At 65.5% G+C, this 20,704-nt stretch overlaps 3 protein-coding genes across 6 annotated transcripts; all 3 read right to left on the bottom strand.

Annotated features, from left to right (window-relative positions):
• Positions 1-15: 15 nt before the first annotated feature.
• Positions 16-7,908, bottom strand: DPF1 (double PHD fingers 1). 3 transcript variants are annotated; one of them, XM_075021793.1, is made up of 12 exons: positions 7,792-7,908; positions 5,990-6,150; positions 4,860-4,952; positions 4,641-4,768; positions 3,649-3,738; positions 3,459-3,537; positions 3,247-3,372; positions 2,262-2,312; positions 1,882-2,001; positions 469-581; positions 294-375; positions 18-202 (listed from the first exon to the last, which is right to left on the bottom strand). In XM_075021793.1, the coding sequence occupies exons 1-12, from the start codon at positions 7,821-7,823 to the stop codon at positions 132-134; spliced, it is 1,146 nt and encodes a 381-aa protein (XP_074877894.1). In that variant the 5' UTR covers positions 7,824-7,908; the 3' UTR covers positions 18-131. The 3 variants fall into 3 exon arrangements, with proteins under 3 accessions (XP_074877893.1, XP_074877894.1, XP_074877895.1); XM_075021794.1 differs by having other exon boundaries at positions 20-202; positions 1,882-1,944; XM_075021792.1 differs by having other exon boundaries at positions 16-202; positions 294-581.
• A 1,562-nt stretch (positions 7,909-9,470) lies between these two features.
• On the bottom strand, positions 9,471-16,296 carry NUMBL (NUMB like endocytic adaptor protein). Of its 2 annotated transcripts, XM_075020499.1 has the most exons (9): positions 15,895-16,296; positions 15,016-15,158; positions 13,031-13,105; positions 12,862-12,936; positions 12,630-12,770; positions 11,486-11,642; positions 11,101-11,391; positions 10,836-10,991; positions 9,471-10,734 (listed from the first exon to the last, which is right to left on the bottom strand). In XM_075020499.1, the coding sequence occupies exons 2-9, from the start codon at positions 15,139-15,141 to the stop codon at positions 10,253-10,255; spliced, it is 1,503 nt and encodes a 500-aa protein (XP_074876600.1). In that variant the 5' UTR covers positions 15,142-15,158; positions 15,895-16,296; the 3' UTR covers positions 9,471-10,252. The 2 variants fall into 2 exon arrangements, with proteins under 2 accessions (XP_074876600.1, XP_074876599.1); XM_075020498.1 differs by lacking the exon at positions 15,895-16,296 and having other exon boundaries at positions 15,016-15,843.
• A 121-nt stretch (positions 16,297-16,417) lies between these two features.
• COQ8B (coenzyme Q8B) lies at positions 16,418-20,206 on the bottom strand. The gene is made up of 13 exons (XM_075020130.1): positions 19,784-20,206; positions 19,640-19,706; positions 19,139-19,216; positions 18,913-19,035; positions 18,372-18,457; positions 18,120-18,260; positions 17,958-18,039; positions 17,756-17,849; positions 17,524-17,665; positions 17,322-17,429; positions 17,141-17,206; positions 16,954-17,040; positions 16,418-16,849 (listed from the first exon to the last, which is right to left on the bottom strand). Exons 1-13 carry the CDS (start codon positions 19,919-19,921, stop codon positions 16,532-16,534), a joined length of 1,530 nt encoding a protein of 509 aa, XP_074876231.1. The 5' UTR covers positions 19,922-20,206; the 3' UTR covers positions 16,418-16,531.
• Positions 20,207-20,704: the final 498 nt, after the last annotated feature.

Raw genomic sequence — 20,704 nt, 5'->3', positions numbered from 1 at the left:
CTCCCTTCTCACCCCCCCCCCCCCCCAAGCTCCGTTATGGCTTTCGGTAGGATTTGGGCGGCGGGTTGGGGGGGGACTTGGGGGGGGATTTTGGGGTGCGGGGGGGGGGGTCCAGCCGCCCCCCCCCCCCCCTAAGTGAGGGTGATGTAGGCTGACGCCTTCTCCTTCAGCTGCCGGAGACAGAGGTGACAACTCCAGCTGCCTGCGGGGACACACCGAGGGGGGGTGAGTTGGGGGGTCCCCCCCATAATCTCTGCTGGCCCCCCCATGCCCCCCCACCCCCAAACCCTCACCTTCAGGGGGTTCTGCCATGGGGGGGCTCAGGCAATACATGTGGTACCCCCGGTCGCAGTCATCGCAGAAGAGCAACTGGTCCTGGGGGAGGGGGACATACACACAAAAGGGGGGGGGGGTCAGTGATGTTGGGGTGCACGGGGGGGGGTTGGAAGGGTCCGGGGGGGTCCGTACATCGTTCTCGGAGGTGCCGCAGAGGCTGCAGGACTTGCACTCGATGCACTGCCAGCGGTAGGTGCGCACGGCCGCCGTCATGTTGACGGTGAACTGCAGGCAGGAGGGGTGGCCTGGGGGGGTGGGGGTGTCAGGGGGGGACACGGGGCCCCCCCAAGCTAGCCCCCCCCCGGCCACGCGGTGGAAGCACACGGGAACCGCGCCACACACGTGTGAGTGCGCAGAAGTTCGGGGGTGGGGGCTGAAGGAGACATGGGAGTGTGCACAAGCGTGTGAGCATAGGTGAGTGCGTGCAAGCTTGCATGAGCATGTGAGCACACACAAGTGTGGGTTTTTTCAGCACACATGACTGCACGTGAACATGTGCGAGCATGTGCAGGTGTGGGGTAGCGTGCAAGAGCGTGCACAAGCATGTGTGAGCACGCACAAGTGTGTGTGCGTCAGTGTGTGTTTGAGTGTGTACAAGCACGTGTGTGCATGTGTGAGTCTGCATAAGCATGCACATGTGTGAGCATGTAGAAGTGACGTGCATGAGTGAGCATGTATGATCATGTGAGTGTGCACAAGTGCATGTGAGCATACATGAGCATGTGCAAGCGTGCGTGTGTGAGCATGCATGAGCGTGGGTGTGTACAAGCAGGTGTGAGCATCTGAGCATGCACACTTGTGGGCGAGGTTGCATGAGCATGCCTGTGTGGTGCATGTCAGCGTGTGCAAGCATGCACAAGCATCTGTGAGCATGCACGAGTGCATGTTAGCACGCGTGAAGGGGCCCAAGTGTGGTTTTGAGCATGTATGAGCGTGCAGGAGTGTGTTGGGGAGTGTGTTCAAGCGTGTGGGAGCATGTTCACGCATGTTGAAGTATGGGAGCGTGTTGGGGAGTGTGTTTGAGCATGTGGGAGTGTGTTGGGGAGCATGTATGGCTGTGTTCCAGCATCGAGGAGCATGTTTGAGTGTGCAGCTGTATGTTGGGGACCGTGTTCGAGCATGTGGGAGCATGTGGGAGTGTTGGGGAGTGCGTTCAAGTGTGTGGGAGCATGTTCAAGTGTGTTTGAGGGTGTGGGGAGAGTGTTGGGCCATGTTGGGGAGCGTGTTCAAGTGTGTGGGAGCGTGTTTGAGCATGTGGGAGTGTGTCAGGGAGTGTGTTTGAGTGCGTTCAGGTGTGTTTGAGCACGTAGGGCTGTGTTGGGGAGCATGTGGGAGTGTGTTGGGGAGTGTGTGGGAGCGTTGGGGAGGGTGTTCAAGCATGTGGGAGCATGTTCAAGCGTGTTTGAGTGTGGGGGAGCGTGTTGGGAAGCATGTTCAAGCGTGTGGGAGGATGTTTGAACGCGCGGGAGTGTGTCGGGGAGCGTGTCGGAGCATGTCGGAGCGTGTGGGAGCGTGTTGGGGCGTGTTGGGGCGCGCGGGGGGTACCGGCACGTCCGCAGTCGGCGCAGGAGATGAGCTCCTCGGGGCAGCCGGTTTTCTTCGCGCCGCCTAGACAGAAATCACAGTAACCGTTTGGGGCCACTGGCCCCTCGGGGGCTGCGCGAGCTGAAAGGCAGCAGAGAGACCCCCCGTCAGCGGGCAGGGGGGCGGGCAGGGGGACAGGCAGGACACCCCCCACCCCCTGCGGACCCAGCCCCCCCCCCCAATTTCTCGCACCCCAGGCTGCAGAGGGACCCCGAGTTTGCCCCACACCCCATAGCTGCACCCCAAAGTGTGAGCGACCTCCCCCCCGCCCAGCCCCACACTGGGGGGGGGCTGGCAGCAATGGGGAGGGGTTGAGGATTTTGGGGGGGGGGGGGTGTTACCTGTGTTCCTGCGCTGGTTTTCGGGGACCCAGTTCAACTCTTTGTAAAACTCTGGTGGGGGGGAAAGGAAAAAAAAAAAAGAGGATGAAGCCCCCCCCCCCCCCCTTCACACGCCCCCCCGGCAAGCATCCGGGGTGCCCCCCCCCCCCCGCCGCACCCATCGCTCTTTGTGTGCGATGCTGCACAGCACACGGTTGTCATGGAAACCGGCTGGGGATGGGGAGCCCGGGGGGGGGGCTGGGTGTGACCCCCCCCCCCCATATACTCCCCCTCCCAGCACTCCTGGGACCTCCAGATGGGGCAGGGAACCCCAGAACCCCCCAAAATAAGGCAAGCCCCCCCCCAACACTTCTGGGGACTCCCAGATGAGGCCAAGACCTCCCAAAATGGGGCAGGGACACCCCTAACACCCCTGAGACCCCCAGATGGGGCCACGACCCCCACCAAATGGGGGAGGGCCCCCCCATCCAGCACCCTTGGGACCCCCAGATGGGGCAGGGCCCTCTCCAGCACCCCTGAGATGCCCAGACCCCCCCCCCAGATGGGACAGGGCCCCCCCCAACACCTCTGGGGACCTTCACATGGGGCCAAGACCCCCAGGACCCCCCAAAATGGGGCAGCCCTCCCTCCAGCACCCCTGGGACCCCCAGATGGGGAAGGGACTCCCCCTCAAAACCCTTGGGACTCCCAGATGGGGCCACGACCCCCCCCCCCCCCCCCCAAAGTGGGGCAGGGCCCCTTCCTCAACACACCTGGGATACCCAGATATGGCAGGACACCCCCCCCCCAGACACCCCCAAATAGTGCCAAGACCCCCCAGCCCCCCCCCAATTCAAACAAAGACCTCAGCGCCGAGACAGAGACCTTCCCCTCCCCAACTCCCCAACCCCAAAGAACCTTTGGGGATTCCCCCCACCCGGGGGGGGATGGACACGACAAGGGGGGGGGGCAGGAGGTGTATGCCCCCCCCCCAAAAAAAACTCACGCTTGTGGTGGTTCCTGCGAGGGAGGGGCAGGCGCTCGCCGTGGTCCTCCCCCTCCTCCTCGGCCAAATGCGTGTGGGTGTAATGGTAGCTCAGCCCCGGGCGGTTCTTGTAGCGTTTCCCGCAGACTTTGGGGGGGGGGACACACACATTGGGGGGGGTTGTCACCCCCCCTTAATGTCGTGTCCCCCCCCTCCAGCCTTGTCCCACTCACTGTCACACACGTAGGGCTTGTCCCGGTCCTCCAGCGCGGTGGCATCCTGCCTCTTCCGCATGGCTCCGATGCCATAGGCCTTGGGGGGGGAACAGGGTGTCATTTTTTGGGGGGGGGGGGAGGAATGGGACAGGTGTGTCCCCTGCTGTGTGTGTGTGTCGTCCCCCCCCCGCCATCTCCAGGCTCCCACCTTGCCCTTGGCTTTGTTTTTGCGGCGGGGGGTGTCATCCTCCAGCTCGTCCCCCTCCGGTTCGTGGGGGAATTCACCCGGCGGCGGCTTCTGCGAGAGGCTGGGTCAGGGATGGACGGACGGACGGACAGGGGAGGGACGGACAGATGGACAGGGACACCACCCCCCCACACACACACACCCCCTTTGTGGGTCAGGGATAGGTGGATAGATGGACAGGGGGACAGACAAGGGACCCCCCCCCCAACCACCACCCTCATGGGTCAGGGATGGACGGAGGCTGGAGACACGGACAGAGGGATGGGGATGGACGGACGGACATAGGAGAGATGGGAGAGCAGACAGACGGACAGACAGGGGTAGGAGAGAGCGGACAGACGGATGGACAGGTGTAAGGGAGAGCGGGCGGACGGACGGACAGGGTAGGAGAGGTGGGAGAGCGGCGAGACGGGTAAAAGAAAGCGGACAGACGGACAGATGGGGGTAGGAGAGAGTGGGCAGACAGATGGACGGGGTAAAGGAGAGCAGACAGACAGAAGGACAGGAGTAGGAGAGGTGGGAGAGCGGACAGGTAGAGGGACAGGGGTAGGAGAGAGGGGAGAGCGGACGGACGGACAGGGGTAAGGGAGAGTGGACAGACAGATGGACAGGGTTTGGAAAGAGGGGAGAGCAGACAGACGGACGGGGTAAGAGAGAGTGGACAGACACGTAGGAGAGAGGGGAGAGTGGACAGACAGACAACTGTAGGGGGGAGTGGACAGACGGATGGACAGTGGTCAGGGATAGCAGACAGACAAATGGACAGGGGTAGGGGAGAGGAGAGAGCGGACAGGTAGACGGGCAGGGGTAAGGAAGAGCGGACAGACGGACAGACAGGCAGGAGACAGGGGGGAGCAGACAGACGGGACGAGTGGGTGGCCTAGATGGACAGACGGGTGGACGGACAGGGCTGGCCAGGCCAGAGGGAGGGACGGACAGACAGCCGGACACACCGGGCACTCCAGCACCGTCTCCTCTTCCTTCAGTTCCACCTTCTTGTCCCCGGGCTCGGCGCAGAGCAGAGCCTCCAGCACCGGCCCCTCGGGGAGCCCCCCCTCCTTCTTCAGGGGGGCTTCGCAGTCTTGGGGGGAGGGCAGAAAGAAGGGGGAAGGGTCGGGGGGGGTCCCGACGGGATCCCCCCCCCCCCCCCAAAAAAATCCTGCTATTCTTACAGGGCCGCAGCCGCGGATCCTCCAGGATGTTCAGCCGCCGTTTCTTACGCCAGCAGCGCGCCGGGTAGGTGTAGATTTGGCCCGGGGCCAGGCCTGGGGGACCCCCACGTCACCGGGGGGGGGTGTCTGGGGGACCCCCCCCCCCAACCTTGGATACCCCAACTCACACACACACACCTCCCCCCCAGACAGACCCTGATCCTGGACATCCCTAATCCCAGCTCAGATCCTGAACCCCAGCCCTGAACCCCAATATCAGCCCCTGAACCCCAATACCAGCCCCTGAACCCCCAAACCAGCCCCTGAACCCCAATATTGGCCCCTGAACCCCAATATCAGCCTCTGAACCCCAACCCCTGGCCCAATACCAGCCCCTAAACCCCCAAACCAGCCCCTGAACCCCAATACCAGCACTGAACCCCAACCCCAGCCTGTGAACCCCAAAACCAGCCCCTGACCCCCAACCCAGACCCCTGCCCTTGACCCCAGCCCCACACACCAGCCCCAGTCCTGGAACATCCCCAGGGGTGCAAGGGGATGGTGGCCACAAGCCCAGGGATGGTGGCCACAGGCGCAAGGGGATGGTGGCCATGGGCGTAAGGGACCACAGTGGGTGCAAGGGGTTGGTGGCCATGGGTGCAGGGGTGGTAGCCATAGGTGCAAGGGGCCACAGGGGGTACAAGGGGATGGTGGCCACAGGCACAGGGGGTGGTAGCCATGGGTCCAAGGGGCCACAGCGGGTGCAAGAGGATGGTGGCCACAGGCACAGCGGTGCTGGCCGCAGGTGCAAGGGACCACAGTGGGTGCAATGGGACAGTGGCCACGGGTGCAGGGGGTGGTGGCCATGGGTGCGAGGGGCCACGGGAGGTGCAAGGGGCCATGGCGGGTGCAAGGGGATGGTGGCCACGGGTGCAGGGAGTGGTAGCCACGGGTGCAAGAGACCACAGTGTGTGCAAGGGGATGGTGGCCACGGGCACAAGGGTCCACAACGGGTGCAAACGGACACTGGCCGCGGGTGCCAACCAGCCGGCTTTGCCAGTGTCGGGCGCTGCCCGATGATCGGTGGCTAGCGGGGTTGGGGGTGAGGGTGCCCATTTTGGGGGTGGGGTTGGGTGGGTGGGTGCTCTCACCGGGGCCGCGGTGGGTTTTCTCCATCCAGATGTAACAGTTGTTCTGGGCGACGCCGGTCTGGGAGTCGAGGAAGGGCAGGCGCATGCTGCGCTCGGCGCAGAGCCGCGCGTTGTAGCTGCGGCAATGCTCCAGCGCCTCGCGGTAGAACTCCTCGCCGAGGCTGCGGGGCGCGGCGTCAGGGTGGGGGGACCCACCACCCCAAAAAAAAAAAAAAAAATCTACCCACCCGGCGCATCACGATCCGCCTTTTGCCACCTTGAACGCCAAAATCAACCCCAACGTCCGCCGGGAGCGTCGGGGGCCTGTCGCAACCAGCTGGCGCCCCAAAATCTGGCAGCACCCTGGGGCATCACCCCCCACCCCGCACCCCAAAATTTGATACCACCTGGGGCATCACCCCCATCCCGCACCCCAAAATCTGACAGCACCCTGAAGCATCATGTCCTGTCACCCCAAAAATCTGACACCACACTAGAGCATCACAGTCTCGCACCCCAAAATCTGGCAGCACCCTGGGGCATCACCCCCGCCCTGCACCCCAAAATCTGGCAGCACCCTGGGGCATCACCCCCGCCCTGCACCCCAAAATCTGGCAGCGCCCTGGGGCATCACAGTCTCACGCACCAAAATCTGACACCACTCTGGAGTATCACCCCCAGCTCACACCCCAAAATTTTATATTACCCTGGGGCATCATGGCCTGGCACCCCAAAATCTGACACCCCCCTGGGGCATCACCCTCACCCTGCACCCCAAAATCTGACACCCCCCTGGAGTGTCGCGACCTGTCACACCCCCCCCTGCACCCCACCCCCCGGGTATCACAGCCCCACTGCAGGGCCAGGGTGTCAGGGTGGACCCCCCCTGACCGGAGACACCCCCCCCCAGCACATCACAGCTGTCACCCCCCCCCCCGGCACCCCAAAATCCGGCACCGTCCAGAATCATCACAGCCTCTCCCCACCCTGCACCCCCAACACGCCCCCCTGCCTTAAGACCCCCCCCAAACCCCCCCCGGACCCTCAGTACCCCCCCTCAGCAGGGTTTTTTTGGGGGGAGGGCAGACACGGTCCCCACCGTGTCCCTAACCCCGGGTCACCCCGACATCGGGGAGGGGACCCCCCCCCACCTGGAGGATCGGGCAGGTAAAACGGGGCCGGGGGTTGGGGCGGGGGGGACACACACACACGACACAAGTGCACGAGCGGCCGGTGCCAGCGGGGGGCGCCGGGTCCCGGCCACTCGGGTCCCCTTCCCGGGGGGGGGGGAGGGGGGGGCGGGGTCCGGCCCGGCCGTCTGGGTCCCTCCCCGCCCCCAACACCCGGACGGACGGGGGGGGGGGTCCGGGGTTGGCGGGGGGGGGACACACACACTGGCGACCATCGGGACCGGGACCCCTCCCCTCCGGTACCCGCGGAGGCGGGGGGGGGGTCCATGCCCGGTGGGTCTCGTCTCCCCACCGGTACCGGGGCGGGGGGGTGGGGGGGGGGTGTCCGTCCCTGCCGGTACCGGGGACTCCCCCCCCACAGCGGGTGGGTGTCCCCTCCCCGCCGGTACTGGGGGTGTCGTGCGTGTGTGTCCCCCCCCGTGGGTCCCTCCCCACCGGTACCGGCGCCTTCATCCCCATCGGAGCCCCCCCAGCTCCATCCCCGGTGGGTCCCTTCCCCACCGGTACCGGGGCTGGGGGGGGCGGGGGAAGGCGGTGTCCATTCCCGGTAGGTCCCTCCTCGCCGGTACCGGGGGGTTCCCCGGGTGTGTTGGGGGGGGTGGGTGGGGGTCGCGGTGGGGGGGGGGCACTCACCATTTGAGGGGCTTGTGCAGCGCCGTGGCCATTTTGCGCCGCCGGGGCCGCTCCGCCGCTCGGGCACGGGGAGGGGGCGGCGGGGTTCAGCCCCGGTTTTTCCTCCGCTCCCCCCCCACCCCCCCCAACAACCACCCCCCCCCCAAACCTTCTCCCCCCCCCCCCAACCCGGGTCCAGGCTCACGGATCGCTCCCCGGGACCCCCCACCCACCCACCGGGGAGGGTCCCGGTCCCGAAGAACCCCCCCCCCTCCCCTCCCCTCCCGGTGCCCCCCCCCCACCCACCCCGGTCCCCACCGGTACCGGGCGGGCGGGGAGGGACGGGGGGGGGGATAAGGGAGGGGGGGTCTGCGGGAGGGACTACATCTCCCGGCATGCCACGCCCCGCCCCCCCACCGCCGGCCCCTATTGGGCGGGGGGGCTGTCAGTCACGGCGGGGGGGGGCTTGCTGACTGCACCCCCCCACTGCAACAACCCCGGGGTTGGGGGGGGGGCGCGAAACCGGGGCGTGAAGGGTCGGTGTCGTGTGTGTCGTGCCCCCCCCCCGGCCCACCCGTGACCCCCACACCCCACGGCTGGGGCGGGGGGACGGCGGGGGGGGCACAAGCCCACCTGGGACACGGTGCCCCCCCCCCCCCCAACCCGTGCCGGTGCCGGTACCGGTACCCGCTTCCCCCCCCCCCCCCGGTGCAGATGCCGGTGTCGCTGCCCGGTGCCGGGTCCCACCCCCCCCGTGTCGGTGCCCCCCCCCCGTGTCGGTGCCCCCCCCCGTGCCGGTGCACTCACGCTCTCCGCGGGCCGTGCAGGGCCGTGGCCATGCCCCCCCCCCCGCCGCCGCCGCCGGGGCCGTGCCGCGCCCCGGCGCCTCATTCATCCTCCGGAGGGGGGGGGGGGGGGTATAGGGTTGGGAGGGGGGGGGGGTTAGGAGGGGGCTGGTGGGGGGGGGGGCGGCCCCATCCCACCCCCGCACCCCGGCAGCTTGGGAAATGTAGTCCCGGGGCAGCGACCCCCGCTGCCCCCCCGCCCCGCCCCCTTATAGCCCCCCCACTGACGACACCCCCTCTCCAACCCAGGACCCCCCACCCAGACACCCCCAGACCCCGACAGATACTCCCCGAGCCCTACAACCCCCCCAAGACCCCCCCAGACGCCCATAGAACCCCTCAGCCCCCCATAATGCCCCCAGACTCCCCCCCGAGCCCTATAAACCCCCCCATAGACCCCCCAGAACCCTATAGACTCCCCCAATGCCTCCAGACCCCCCTCCCCAGCCCTATAAACCCCCCTGAAGACCCCATAGCCCCCCCACAGTGCCCCCAGACCCCCCTCCCGAGCCCTATCAACCCCCCCAGACCCTCATAGACCCCCCTCAGCCCCCCCATAATCCCACCAGACCCCCCCTCCCCAGCCCTATAAACCCCCCCCAGACCTCCACAGACTCCCTCAGTCCCCCCCATAATGCCCCCAGACGCCCCCCCCCCCCCCGGGCCACAGGGTACACGGGGGAAGGGGGAGGCACTGGCAACTGGGGAAACTGAGGCACGGGGGGGCGGGGGGGGGCTCCTGCACAGCGGCCCCTTTAAGAGGCGGCCGGGTTCCCGCCGGTTGCCATGGCAACGGCCGGTGCTCCAGTTCCTTATGCAAGATAAGGCGAGAAATGCAGATTCTATATAGAGAGCTCTGTATTTTATATCTATAGGTGTGCAGGGGTGTGCACACGCGTGTGCGACGGCCCCGGCCCCTCCTCCGCTCCTCGGTACAAAAAAACAGGGCGGGGGGGGTGGTGGTGGTGGTGGGGAAAAAATTTAAAAAATTAAAATTCCGAACGCCTCGCACGAGGGCTTCGCACGAGGGTCCTGCACGCTTGGCACCAGGGCCCCCGCACGCCTTGCACGCCGACTTGCAGACACCTCGCGCGCCTCGCACGACGGCCTCGCAAGGGTTAAGGGGGGGGGGGGGCTGCTCGGCCACGGACCCCCCGGCAGTGAGAGGCTGCCCCCCCCTTCCCCGGGGGACGGTATTTTTATATATATTATATTAAATTAGATAAAAATACAAAAATCTCCTCAGTTTAAGTTAAGAATAAAAAAAACCACACAACAGAAGAGAATCTGGGGGGGGGGGGGGGGGTGTCTATTCCCCTCCCACCCCATCAGGGGGGCTGACCCCCCCAGGGCTCTGGGGAGGGGGGTCTTGATGGCAGCAGAGAGGCCGCCCCCCCATCTACACCCCCCCAAGGAGGTGGGGGGGCAGTGGGGACCCCCCCCAGCCTCACCTGGGATCCCACCAACCTCGGGGGGGGGAGAATGGGGACAGCCCCCGCTCCAGCCTTCCACAGGGGTACTGGGACCCCCCCAAGCCTGCAGCTGGGAGCACTGGGGACCCCCAGACTCAGGGTGGGGGTGGGGGGAATTGGGACACCCCTCCCCCCCAATTCAGGAAAGGGGGGTGTCCCCCCCCCTCACAGCTCAATCTCAAACGTTTTCTGGAGGTCCCCAGCAAAGGGGTTGGGGGGTGGCGGGGGGGGCGGCTTGGCCCCCAAAGCCGCCCATTGCACCTCAAAAGGGTCCGGGGTAGTTTCGGGGGGGCCGAGGGGGCGGGGGGGGGTTAGGACCCCCGGGGGGGCGAAGGGGGGGTTCGTTTTGGGTGGTGCGGCAGCAGCGCAGAAGATGTTGGCCACCATTTGGGAGGGGGTGATGCCCACCACGGGTACGGCGGAGGGGTAAAGCCCCCCCGGGATGGGAGTTGGGGGCATGAAAACAGCGGGGGGGGCCCCCTCATAACCCAAAGGGTGGGGGGGGGCAGGGGGCCCGGTGCCCCCCCCTCCTTGCTGCTGTGCCATGGCCGCCTTGGAGACCTCCTCCAGCCACCGCTCGGCCTCCGAGGGGGTCCGGCGATGGCGGGGGGGGCCCGGAGCCCCCCCCTCTGCCCACGCTGCTGGGCCTGCGGGGAGGAAGAGGAGGGATGAAGGGCTGGGGGGGGGGGGGTACAGGAAGCCCTCAAATAAGCAGGGAGCACAATATATTGGGGGAGGGGGGGTTTACCTGTAAGGCCCCCCGCCTCGGCCGGGGGAGTGGGGGTGCCGTTGGGGTCCCCGATATTGGGGGGTGGGGGGGGGCAGGCGAAGGAAGCGTCGATCTGACTGCAAAGGTCGTTGATCCCATCGCCGACCCCGGGGGGGCTCACCTCCGCCTCTGACCCTACAAAAATAGAGCAGGGGCGGGGGACACACACAACACACATAAAGCCAAATGATGCTTCCCCCCCCCCCCCTAAAAATTAAGTTTTTCCCCCCCAAAAGCCCCTCACCGGGGCCTTGAGCCTGGCCGCCGTCTCGGCGCTGGAGGGTGGAGGGCAGCTCGTTGAGCCGGAGCGAAAGTTGCCGTTTAAAAGGAGAATTTTGCCGGCTGAGGTTGGGAAAACCGCGGAATGAACCTTGCCGTACCAACTGTTCCAGGGGAGCGTGACGACGGGGGATGGCGCATTGAGACCCCCCCCCGACCCCGACCCCCCCATCCATGGGTGACGCCGCCATCGCCTGTACCGGTGAGGTGCTACCGGGCTGCGGCGGGATGGGGGGTTCGGCGGGGGGGATCTCATCTGCGGGGTGGGGGGGAAAAGCAAGGGTTAGGGGTTGTTATAACCATCCCGCCACCCACACACCACCTTTAACCACCCCCCCGAGGGTGCTCACCCCGTTTTTTGTCGGGGGCGCGGAAGGAGCCCTCACGGGTGACGGGGGGGCGGGAGGTGTCAAAGGCGGCGGTGAGGCCGCATTCCTTCTCCCGCCGTTGTTTGCGTTCCAGGCAGGCGGCGAAGGCGCAGCCCACAGCGTGGCTCAGCCGCTCGCCCTGTACGGGGGGGGGACGACGACAACACATGGGGGACGTCAGGGTGACACCAGCAGCCCCCTCCTATAAGCAGTTGGGGGGGGGGGTGTCCCGTATCCCTAAGCCTGGAGCATCCCGTATCCCTGATGCCACAGCATCCTGTACCCCCATGCTGGAACATCCCGTATCCCTAAAAACAGAGCATCCCGTATCCCCAAACCTGGAACATCCCATATCCCCAGCCCCAGAGCCTCCAATATCCTTGACCACGGAGCATCCTGTATCCCTAGTCCTGAGCATCCTGTATCCCCAACCCCAGAGCATCCCTTACCTTCGTCCCAGAGCATCCCATATCCTCAACCCTGCAGCCTCTTGTATCCCTGACCCCGGAGCATCCCATACATCGTCCCGGAGCATCCTGTATCCCTAAACCTGGAGCATCCCATATCCCTGACCCCGGAGCATCCCATACCCCTGACTCCGGAGCATCCTGTATCCCTAAACCTGGAGCATCCCGTATGCCCAATCCCAGAACATCCCTTATTCTCAACCCTGCAGCCTCTTGTATCCCTGACCTGCAGCATCCCATATCCCTGACCCCAGAACCTCCCAAATCCCTGAGTATCCCGTACATCTGTCCCTGAGCATCCTGTACCCCTGAGCCCAGAGCATCCTATATCCCTAAACCAGCAGCATCCCATATACCTGACCCTGCAGCCTCTTGTATCCCTGAGCACAGAGCATCCCCTATCCCCGACCCTGGAGCATCCCCTATCCTCAGCCCTGGAGCATCCCTTATCTCTAAACCCAGAGCATCCCATATCCCCAAACCTGAAGCATCCCGTATCCATAACCCCGGACCCTCCTAAATCCCTGACCCCAGAGCATCCCATATCCCCGACCCCAGAGCATCCCGTATCCCTAAACCTGGAGCATCCCATATCCCCAACCCCGCAACACCCCATATCCATGACCCCGGATTCTCCCATATCCCAGCCCGGTACCCACAGAGTCCTTGAGGGCCAGGAAGCAGTGGCAGATCCAGCGGCGCGTGGTGCCGTCCCGGCAAATGTAGGAAAAGGCTTTGTCGAAGTTGCGGTCGGGGGCACAGAACGAGACCTTCTCGATGGTCTGGTCGACAAGGAGGTCCTGGCGGGCGGGGGGGGTAAAGGGGGAAAGCGAGGGGGTGTCACCCAGGACCCCCCGACCCTGACCGGGGACACCCCGAGCACCCACTCACCTTAGTCTTATCGTCCACCACGCGGAGCCCGTCCGCCGACACCCACAGCACCGACTTCACCGCTTTCCGGCCACTCTGTGAGGAATGGGGGAGTCAGAAAGAGGGGGGGGGGTGTCGAGGGCCCCCAGGAGGGACCACCGCCCCAGGGTGGGGGAGGGGAAGCGCTCACCGCTTTGAGCTTCTTCACTGCCTCCTCACAGACGTGCATCCCCCGTGACTCGTCTACCTCCGCGTGTCCCAGGTACTGTGGGGGGGCACACCTGTCAGGGGGGGACACCCCCAAAACATCCCTGTGCCACCCAGGCTGGAGCATCCCGTATCCCTGAACCCGGAGCATCCCATATCCCAGACCCAGAGCAATCCGCATCCCTGACCCCGGAGTATCCTATATCCCATACCCCTGAGCCTTGAGCATCCCATATCCTTTCCACCTGAGCATCCCACATCCCTGACACTTGAGCATCCCGCATCCCCTGCCCCGGAGCATTCCGCATCCCTCAGACTAGAGTATCCTATATCCCTTGCCCCAGAGCATTCTCTGTTCCAGAGCATCCCATATCCTTTCCACTGAAGCATCCTGCATCCCCACCCCAGAGCATTCCATATCCCTCACCCTGGAGCATTCCCTGCTCTGGAGCATCCCCTGTCCCTTACACTGGATCTTCCCATATCCCTGCCCTGCAGCATCCCACATCCCCACCCTGGAGCATCCTGCATCCCTTGCACCAGAGTATCCCGTATCCTGTATCCCTGACCCCAGAGCATCCCACATCCCCACCCCAGAGCAACCCTTATCCCTCGCACATGAGCATCCCCTGTTCCAGAGCCTCCTGTATCTCTGACCCCAGAGCATCCTGTATCTCTGACCCCAGAGCATCCTGTATCTCTGACCCCAGAGCATCCTGCATCAGTTGCACTGGAGCATCCTGCATCCCTTGCATCGGAGTATCCCTTGCTCCAGAGTGTCCTGTATCCCCACCCAAGAGGATCCCATATACCTTGCACCACAGCATCCCCTACTCTGGAGCATCCTGTATCCTGTATCGCTGAGCCTAAAGCATCCTGTAGCCCTGCCCTGGAGCATCCCACATCCCCACCAGCATCCCTTGCACCGCAGCATCCCCTATCCCCTGCCTTGGAGCATTCTACATCCTATATCCCTGTCTCCGAAGCATCCTGTATCCCTGACCCCAGAGCATCCCAGAACCCCACCTCAGAGCATCCCGTATCCCTTGCACTAGAGCATCCCGCATTCCTTGCACCAGAGCATCCCCTGCTCCGGAGCGTCCCATATCCCTGACCCTAGAGCATCATACATCCCCATCCCAGAGCATCCCTTGCGCTGGAGCATCCTGCATCCTGTATCCCTGACCCTGGAGCATCCCATATCCTTTCCACTGGAGCATCCTGCATCCGTTGCACCAGAGTATTGCATATCCCTCACCCCAGAGCATCCCCTGCTCTGGAGCATCCTGTATCCCTGACCCCAGAGCATCCCTTATCCCTTGCACCAGAGCATCCTGCATCCCTGATCCCACATCATCCCATAACACTGCCTTGGAGCATCCCATGCCACACAGCATCCTGTATCCCTTACCCTGGAGCATCCCACATCCCCAACCCAGAGCATCCTGCATCCCTTGCACAAGAGTATCCCACGTCCCTCGCCCCGGAGCATTCCTTCCACCAGAGTATCACATACCCTGTACCCCCGATCCCACAGCATCCCACACCCCCACCCCAGAGCATCCCATATCCCTCACCCCAGAGCATCCCCTGCCCCAGAGCATCCCGTATCCTGTATCCCTGACCGTAGACCATCCCCCATCCCCATCCTGGAGCATCCCCCGCTCTGGAGCATCTTGTATCCTGTATCCCTGACCCCGCAGCATCCCGTATCTGCGTCCTGGACCATCCTGCATCCCTTGCACTGGAGCGTCCCGTATCCCTCACCCCAGCGCATCCCTTGCACCGTATCCTGTATCCCTGACCTCAGAGCATCGCGTATCCCTGTCCCAAAGCCTCAATGCCAGCCGACACAGAAAGACCCCACAGGACTACCCCAAACCGCCTCCCCCCCTGCCCCCTGCCACGTCCTGGCATTCAGGGCAGGGGTGTTTGTGTTGGGGGGGGGTTATCCCTGCTCCCGCTCACCCGCACGGGAAAGCTGCACTTCCCGCGCCGCACGGCCTCCTCGTCCGCCTGCCACTGGTGCGGCCGCGCCGCCTCCGGCACGTAGGCCGGCTTCTTCCGACGCAGGCTCTGCCGCAGCTTGTTCATCGCTGACCCCCCCAGGCCTGAAAGAGGGAGGGGACGACGGGACAACACAGGGGTGAAGACACCCCTCCCCGCCCCCCCAAAAGCCCATGGGAGACCCTTCCTCAGGGCTGGCTCCCCCACAGATGGGTTTTTTTTGGGGGGAGGGGAGGTCCTGGCCCCCTCACTTTGATCTCAGCATCTCCAGACTGAACCGGGATGCTGCTGTGTGTCGTCCCCCCCCGGTTATACTTAGCCCCCCCCTGCAGAGGTTGGGGACATTGGAGGAGGGGAGCAGGGACATCAGGAGGGAACACCATGGCTGGAAGGGGACATGGGGTCCTGGGGGGGGGGGGGGGGGGGCTGTGCCCCTGCAGAGGCTGGGGACATTGTGGGGGGGTGAGGGTCAGTATGGCGGGCAGGGTGACTGGGGACATCGGGGGGCAGGGGGTTGCAAAGGTGGACCTGACACCCCCCCTCCCCAGCACCAGGAAGCCCCGGAGAGGCTACCACGCTTGTGTGCCCCACCACCACCACCACGGGACCCCACGCGTGTCTCCTCCCCCGGGACACCCCAGAACCGGGGGTCTCGCCTGTATGTGTCGTGTCCCCCCCACCCCAGCCCCAGGGGTCCTGCGCTGACGGGGCACGGACCGGGCGGAGGCCATGGCGGGGGTTGGGGGCACGGACGGGACCCACCGGCCCCGGTTGCCCCCCCTGCACCCCGGGGTCCCCCCTCCGTGTCCGTGTCGTCCCCCCCCGGGGGCGCCGCCTTACCCGCCGCCGCGCCCGGGGCTCGGCCCCCTTCGGCCCCCGTTCGGCTGCGGCCGAACGCGTTCGGCTCCGCTCGGCTCCGCTCGGCCCCCGTTCGGCTCCGGGGCTGTGGCTAGAGGGCTGCACGCAAGCGCCCGCCGCTCCCCCGCCCTCCTCATGCATATGCAAACGAAGCACCGCCCTCCCTTCTCCCAGCCCTACCGATAACCCCGCCCGCTCTGCTCCCGCCCCGCCCGCTCATAAATATGCAAATGACCACCTCCCCCACCACACCGCCCCCGTCGGACCTGCGCGGGGCGAGACCAGCGCGGCCCCGACAGCCATTGGCTGGCGGGGTCATGAATATGCAAATCAGGCACACACTCCCCGCGCTCCCTGCTGTCCCCGCCCTCCTCCACGTGGTCCCCTCGCAAGCAGCCGTCCCCCTCCCATAAACCCGGACCCCCCCTCCCCAAAACTAACGCCCCCCCAACCCCAGAGCAACCCCACCCCCAGCCCCAAACCCCCCACCCCCCCAGGGGAGGCACATCACCCACTCCCAGCACCCATTTGGGGGTGAATTAACTTTATTGGGGGGGGGCAGGGGGGAAGCAGCCTCACGGTGTGGGGGTCTACTGGTTTGGGAGGGGGGTCCCCCCGATTAGAGAGGGGTCTCCCCGATTTGTGGGGGGTCCGCCGGATTTGGGGAGGGGTCCCAGTAGCGGGCATAACGTTCCTCGAAGAGGTCGCGGCAGAGGACACGACCCCCTAGGCGGGCGCAGGCCAGGAAGGCGCCCGCCATTTTGCGGTGGAGGGAATATGTTTGTTCGGGAGGGGGGGTCAGGCGATACCGTAACATAACGGGGAGCAACGCCTGCACCCGCCGGGCCGTCCCCTGCCCCCCAAAATCAAAAGGTTGCCCCCCCGAAAAGGCTTCGCCCAGGATCATCACCGCATCCACGTGGGCCGCTTCGAATGCCTACAATAGGGGGGGATGGATGGGTAAGGGAGGGGGCACCCCCAAAAAGATTCTTGGGAGTGGGTTGGGGGGAGGGGGGGGCACCTGCTCCCTGAGACCCTCACCTTGGTTTCGAAGCCCGTCAGGAATTTGAGGTCTCGGGATTTCTGTAGCACCTTGGCCCGGTCACCATCGGCCGCAGCCCGGATCACCTGGGGATGGAGAAGGAGGGGGGGCACAGCATGGAGATTTTAGGGGGGGGGGGGGGGGCTGGGGCCCGCAGAGTAGACAAACCCCACTACCACCCCGTACCTCGATATAGTGATCCGTGAACTCCTTGTCGAAAGAGCGGCTCGCCCCAAAATCCAACAGAGTCACCTGGAGAGGTGCGGTGGGGGGATATGGGTGCTCAGGTGTCCCATTGGGAGTAAGGGGCTCATTTTTGGGCACGGGGATCTCCACAGTGTGTCGTGTCCCCCCCACAAATGCTCACCCTGTGCCGGTCAGCGTCGTAAAGAAAATTTGCCCAGTTTGGATCCGTCTGCATGAAGCGAAATTCGAAAAGTTCCCGCAGGCAAAGGCGCAGGAGGTTGGCGCAGATCTGGAGGAGGGGACAGAAGGGTTAGGGGAGCTGGGGGGTGCGCACAAAGGGCTTTCCCACCTCCCAGAAAAAAAAAAATCTAGGGCTGACTCACCTGGTCTCGCAGGTCCTGGGGGAGATTCCGGCACTGGTCGAGGGGGACACCACTCCCCAGCTCCATGGAAAGGACACGGGATGCCGTCAGCTCGTCCACGACCCGCGGCACAGAGAAAAAGGGGTCGTCCCGTAAAAGTTTCCTGGATGGGGGGGGCAGGGTGTGAGGCAGGCATGGGGACCCCCGCCCCAAAACCCCCCTTATGCTCCCCCACAAAGCCCCCCTACCCTACCTGAAGGTGCGGGCGCAATCAGCTTCCCGGCGGTAGTCGCATTCCCACTCCAGCTCTCTCTGCAAGACCTCCAGGGATTTATCAGCAAAGAGGCCTGCAGAGAGAAAAAAAAAAAAGGACTTGGAGGACCCCCCCACGAAGAATTTGGGGGTGTTCTGCCCCCCCCTCCCATCTCTCCCAGGGGAATTGGGGTCCAGCTCACCCTCCGGCAGCACCATGCTCATCTTGAGCAGAGAGAGGAGATTGTCGACATCGCTGCGGATGCTCCGGGCGATGCCAGGATACTGTGGAAAAACAAAGGTGGGGGGAATATAAGTATTGGCGCACCCTCAGTCCCCCAAAATCCACCCTCCCCGGGGCTCACCTGGATCTTCACGGCCACTTCGGTGCCATCCCGCAGCACCCCAAGATGCACCTGCCCAATGGAGGCAGCAGCAAAAGGCATCTCCTCAAAAGCTGACATTTTCTCCCGCCAGCCGGGGCCCAGCTCCTCCGCCAGCACTTGCTGTGGGATGTGGGACAAGGGGGTGGCTCAGCTGACACCCCCAGATCCTGCTTCCCCTGCTTGCCCCCCCCCCAAATCCCAGGGCCCCACGCTCCCCCAAAAGTTGCTCACAGTGGTCTGCCAGCGCGGCATGAAGTCAGCGCTTTGCCGGACGCGCTCGAAGATCCGCTGCAGCTGCGGGCTGAGGAAGCTGGCGTCTGGCGGGGGGGGAAGTGTTGGGGAGCTGGGACCCCCACACCCAAGCCCAAAGCTGTGGGACCGCCACACACCACCCCTGGAATCCCCCCCACCCCACTCCAGAGCCGTGAGACCCATGCACCCCATCCCGATGACCTCCCCACCCCACCCCAAAGCCATGGGACCACCCCACCTCAGAACCATGGGACTCCTCCACTCCATCCCCAGGACCCCCCTCACCCCAACCCAAAGCCGTGGGACACCCCCACCCCATGCCTGGGGCCCTCCCACCCCACAGCAGTAGGACCTCCCCCCAACTCATCCCTGGGACCCCACACACCCCCAGCACCCTGAAACCCCCAACTGCCCACCCCCAACCCAGTCACCCCAAGGCTGCTCTACTCCCCGGGGGTGACCGGGACGGGGGTGTCTCAGTGCTCCTTGGGGGGGTGTCCAGAGTTGGGGGGGTACCCACCTTGGATGCTGAGCATCTGCCCCAGCTTGAGGGCGGCTCCTCGCACCCGGCAGAGCGTGGCCACGATCCGCTCGGCATTGGCTTCTGAGAGGAGGGGGCTGGAGTCCAGCGGGGAGCCAGTAGCTGGGGGGGGGGGTGTACACAAGCTAGGTGAAGCTTCCCCCTCCCCAAAATTGTGTGTGTGTGGGATGATTTGGGGTGACCCCCCCCCCAACCCCGTACTCACCCCGGGGCTTACCCTCGCCGTTCAGCCTCGCCCGCGCCACCTGGGCCAGGGCCCCCACGCCGAGACCCACTGCCAGTCCTGGGACACACACACACACCAGAGAGGACCCCCCTCAGGCTGTCCCCCCCATATTCCCAAGCCCACCCCCTGTGGAAGACACCTCCCCCCCTCCTCCTCCTCCCCCCCTAGACTACCCTTATCCTTCTCCTCTTCCTTCCCCTGCCCTGAGGCGCCCCCTCCTCTTCCTCCTCCCCCCCCCAGACCTCCCACTCTCCTCAAGACCCCCCCGCCTCCTCCCCCCGAGACCCCTCCATTCTCTTCCTCTCGCCCCCCCCCGACCCCTCTCCCCCCCTCCTCTCCCCTCTGACTCCTCCTCCTCCTCCCCCCCGACCCTGGCTGCCGACGGGTCGACCTCCCACGCCCCCCCCCCGCTCCCAGCCCTGACCCAGGGCGGGGTGGGCGAGCCGGGGGCCACCTGCCCGTGTCGTGTCCCCCCCGTACCTCCGAAGCTGGCCAGCCGTCCGAGGCGGGAAACGGGCACCCGCCGCTCCCGGGCCCTCTCGCTGAGCTGGGGGCACACACAAGGAGGTGGAGGGCCGGTCCCGGGGGTCCCCCGAGGCCGTGTTCCCCCCCCCCCCCACTCACCTTCTCCCGGGAGGGGTCCGGGCGGCCCCGGGCCTCCCGCGCCCGCCGGGCCTCCTCAGCCGTGAGGCTCCGTAAGGCCCCGTCCCGGTGCAGCCCCCGCAGGGTGACGGGAGGGGTTTTGGGGCGGATCGCCGCCATAGGGAAGGGGTTTAGGAGGAGCGGAGGGGAGGGGTCAGGGGTCAAAGGGCACCAGGGTGCCCAGGCCGGTCAGCTCCGTTCACGTTCGGTCCTCTCCGCGCCATCCCGACGCTTCCGGGTTTGCGGCTCCGCCCTCCCCACCTCCCACCAATGGGAGAGGAGAGCGACATTGCGGGGCCCCACCCATACCGGAAGCGCGCGTGCGCGGAAGCGCCACTCCCACAGCACCCCACTGCGCATGCGTCCCAGGACACTACTCCTCCTCCTCCTCCTCCTCCTCCTCCTCCTCCTCCTCCTCCTCCTCCTCCTCCTCCTCCTCCCCCTCCTCCCCCTCCCCCTCCCCCCCCCCCGTGTCCCTTGTCCCGAGGTCCCCCCCCCCGGTGACCCCCCCAACCCCCAGAGAGACCCCCCAGGAGGGGGGACCCCCACGCCTAAAACCCCCAGGACCCCCTCAAGACAGCACAACCGAAACTGGGCACCCACCCCCACCCCCTTGAACATTCCCACCCCGGGACCCCCCAGAACCTCCCCCAGGAGGGGGAACCCCCACCCTAACACCTCCCCAAAACCCCTTCAAAACAGCACAACCAACACCAAAGACCCCCCCGCACTCCCTCAACCACGCCACCACCCAAACTCCTCCAGGACCCCCCCAAACTCCAGATCCCTCCCCCAGGAGGGGAAACTCCCACCCTAAACTCCCCCCAAAACAGCACAACCAACACCAAGGACCCCCCCACACCCCCCCTTAACCACCCCCTCGCCTCCCCTCACCACTCTGAA

This window comes from Buteo buteo, chromosome Z, assembly GCF_964188355.1.
Source record: "Buteo buteo chromosome Z, bButBut1.hap1.1, whole genome shotgun sequence".
Taxonomy (NCBI): Eukaryota; Metazoa; Chordata; class Aves; order Accipitriformes; family Accipitridae; genus Buteo; species Buteo buteo.
This window is presented reverse-complemented; position numbering and strand designations above follow the sequence as displayed.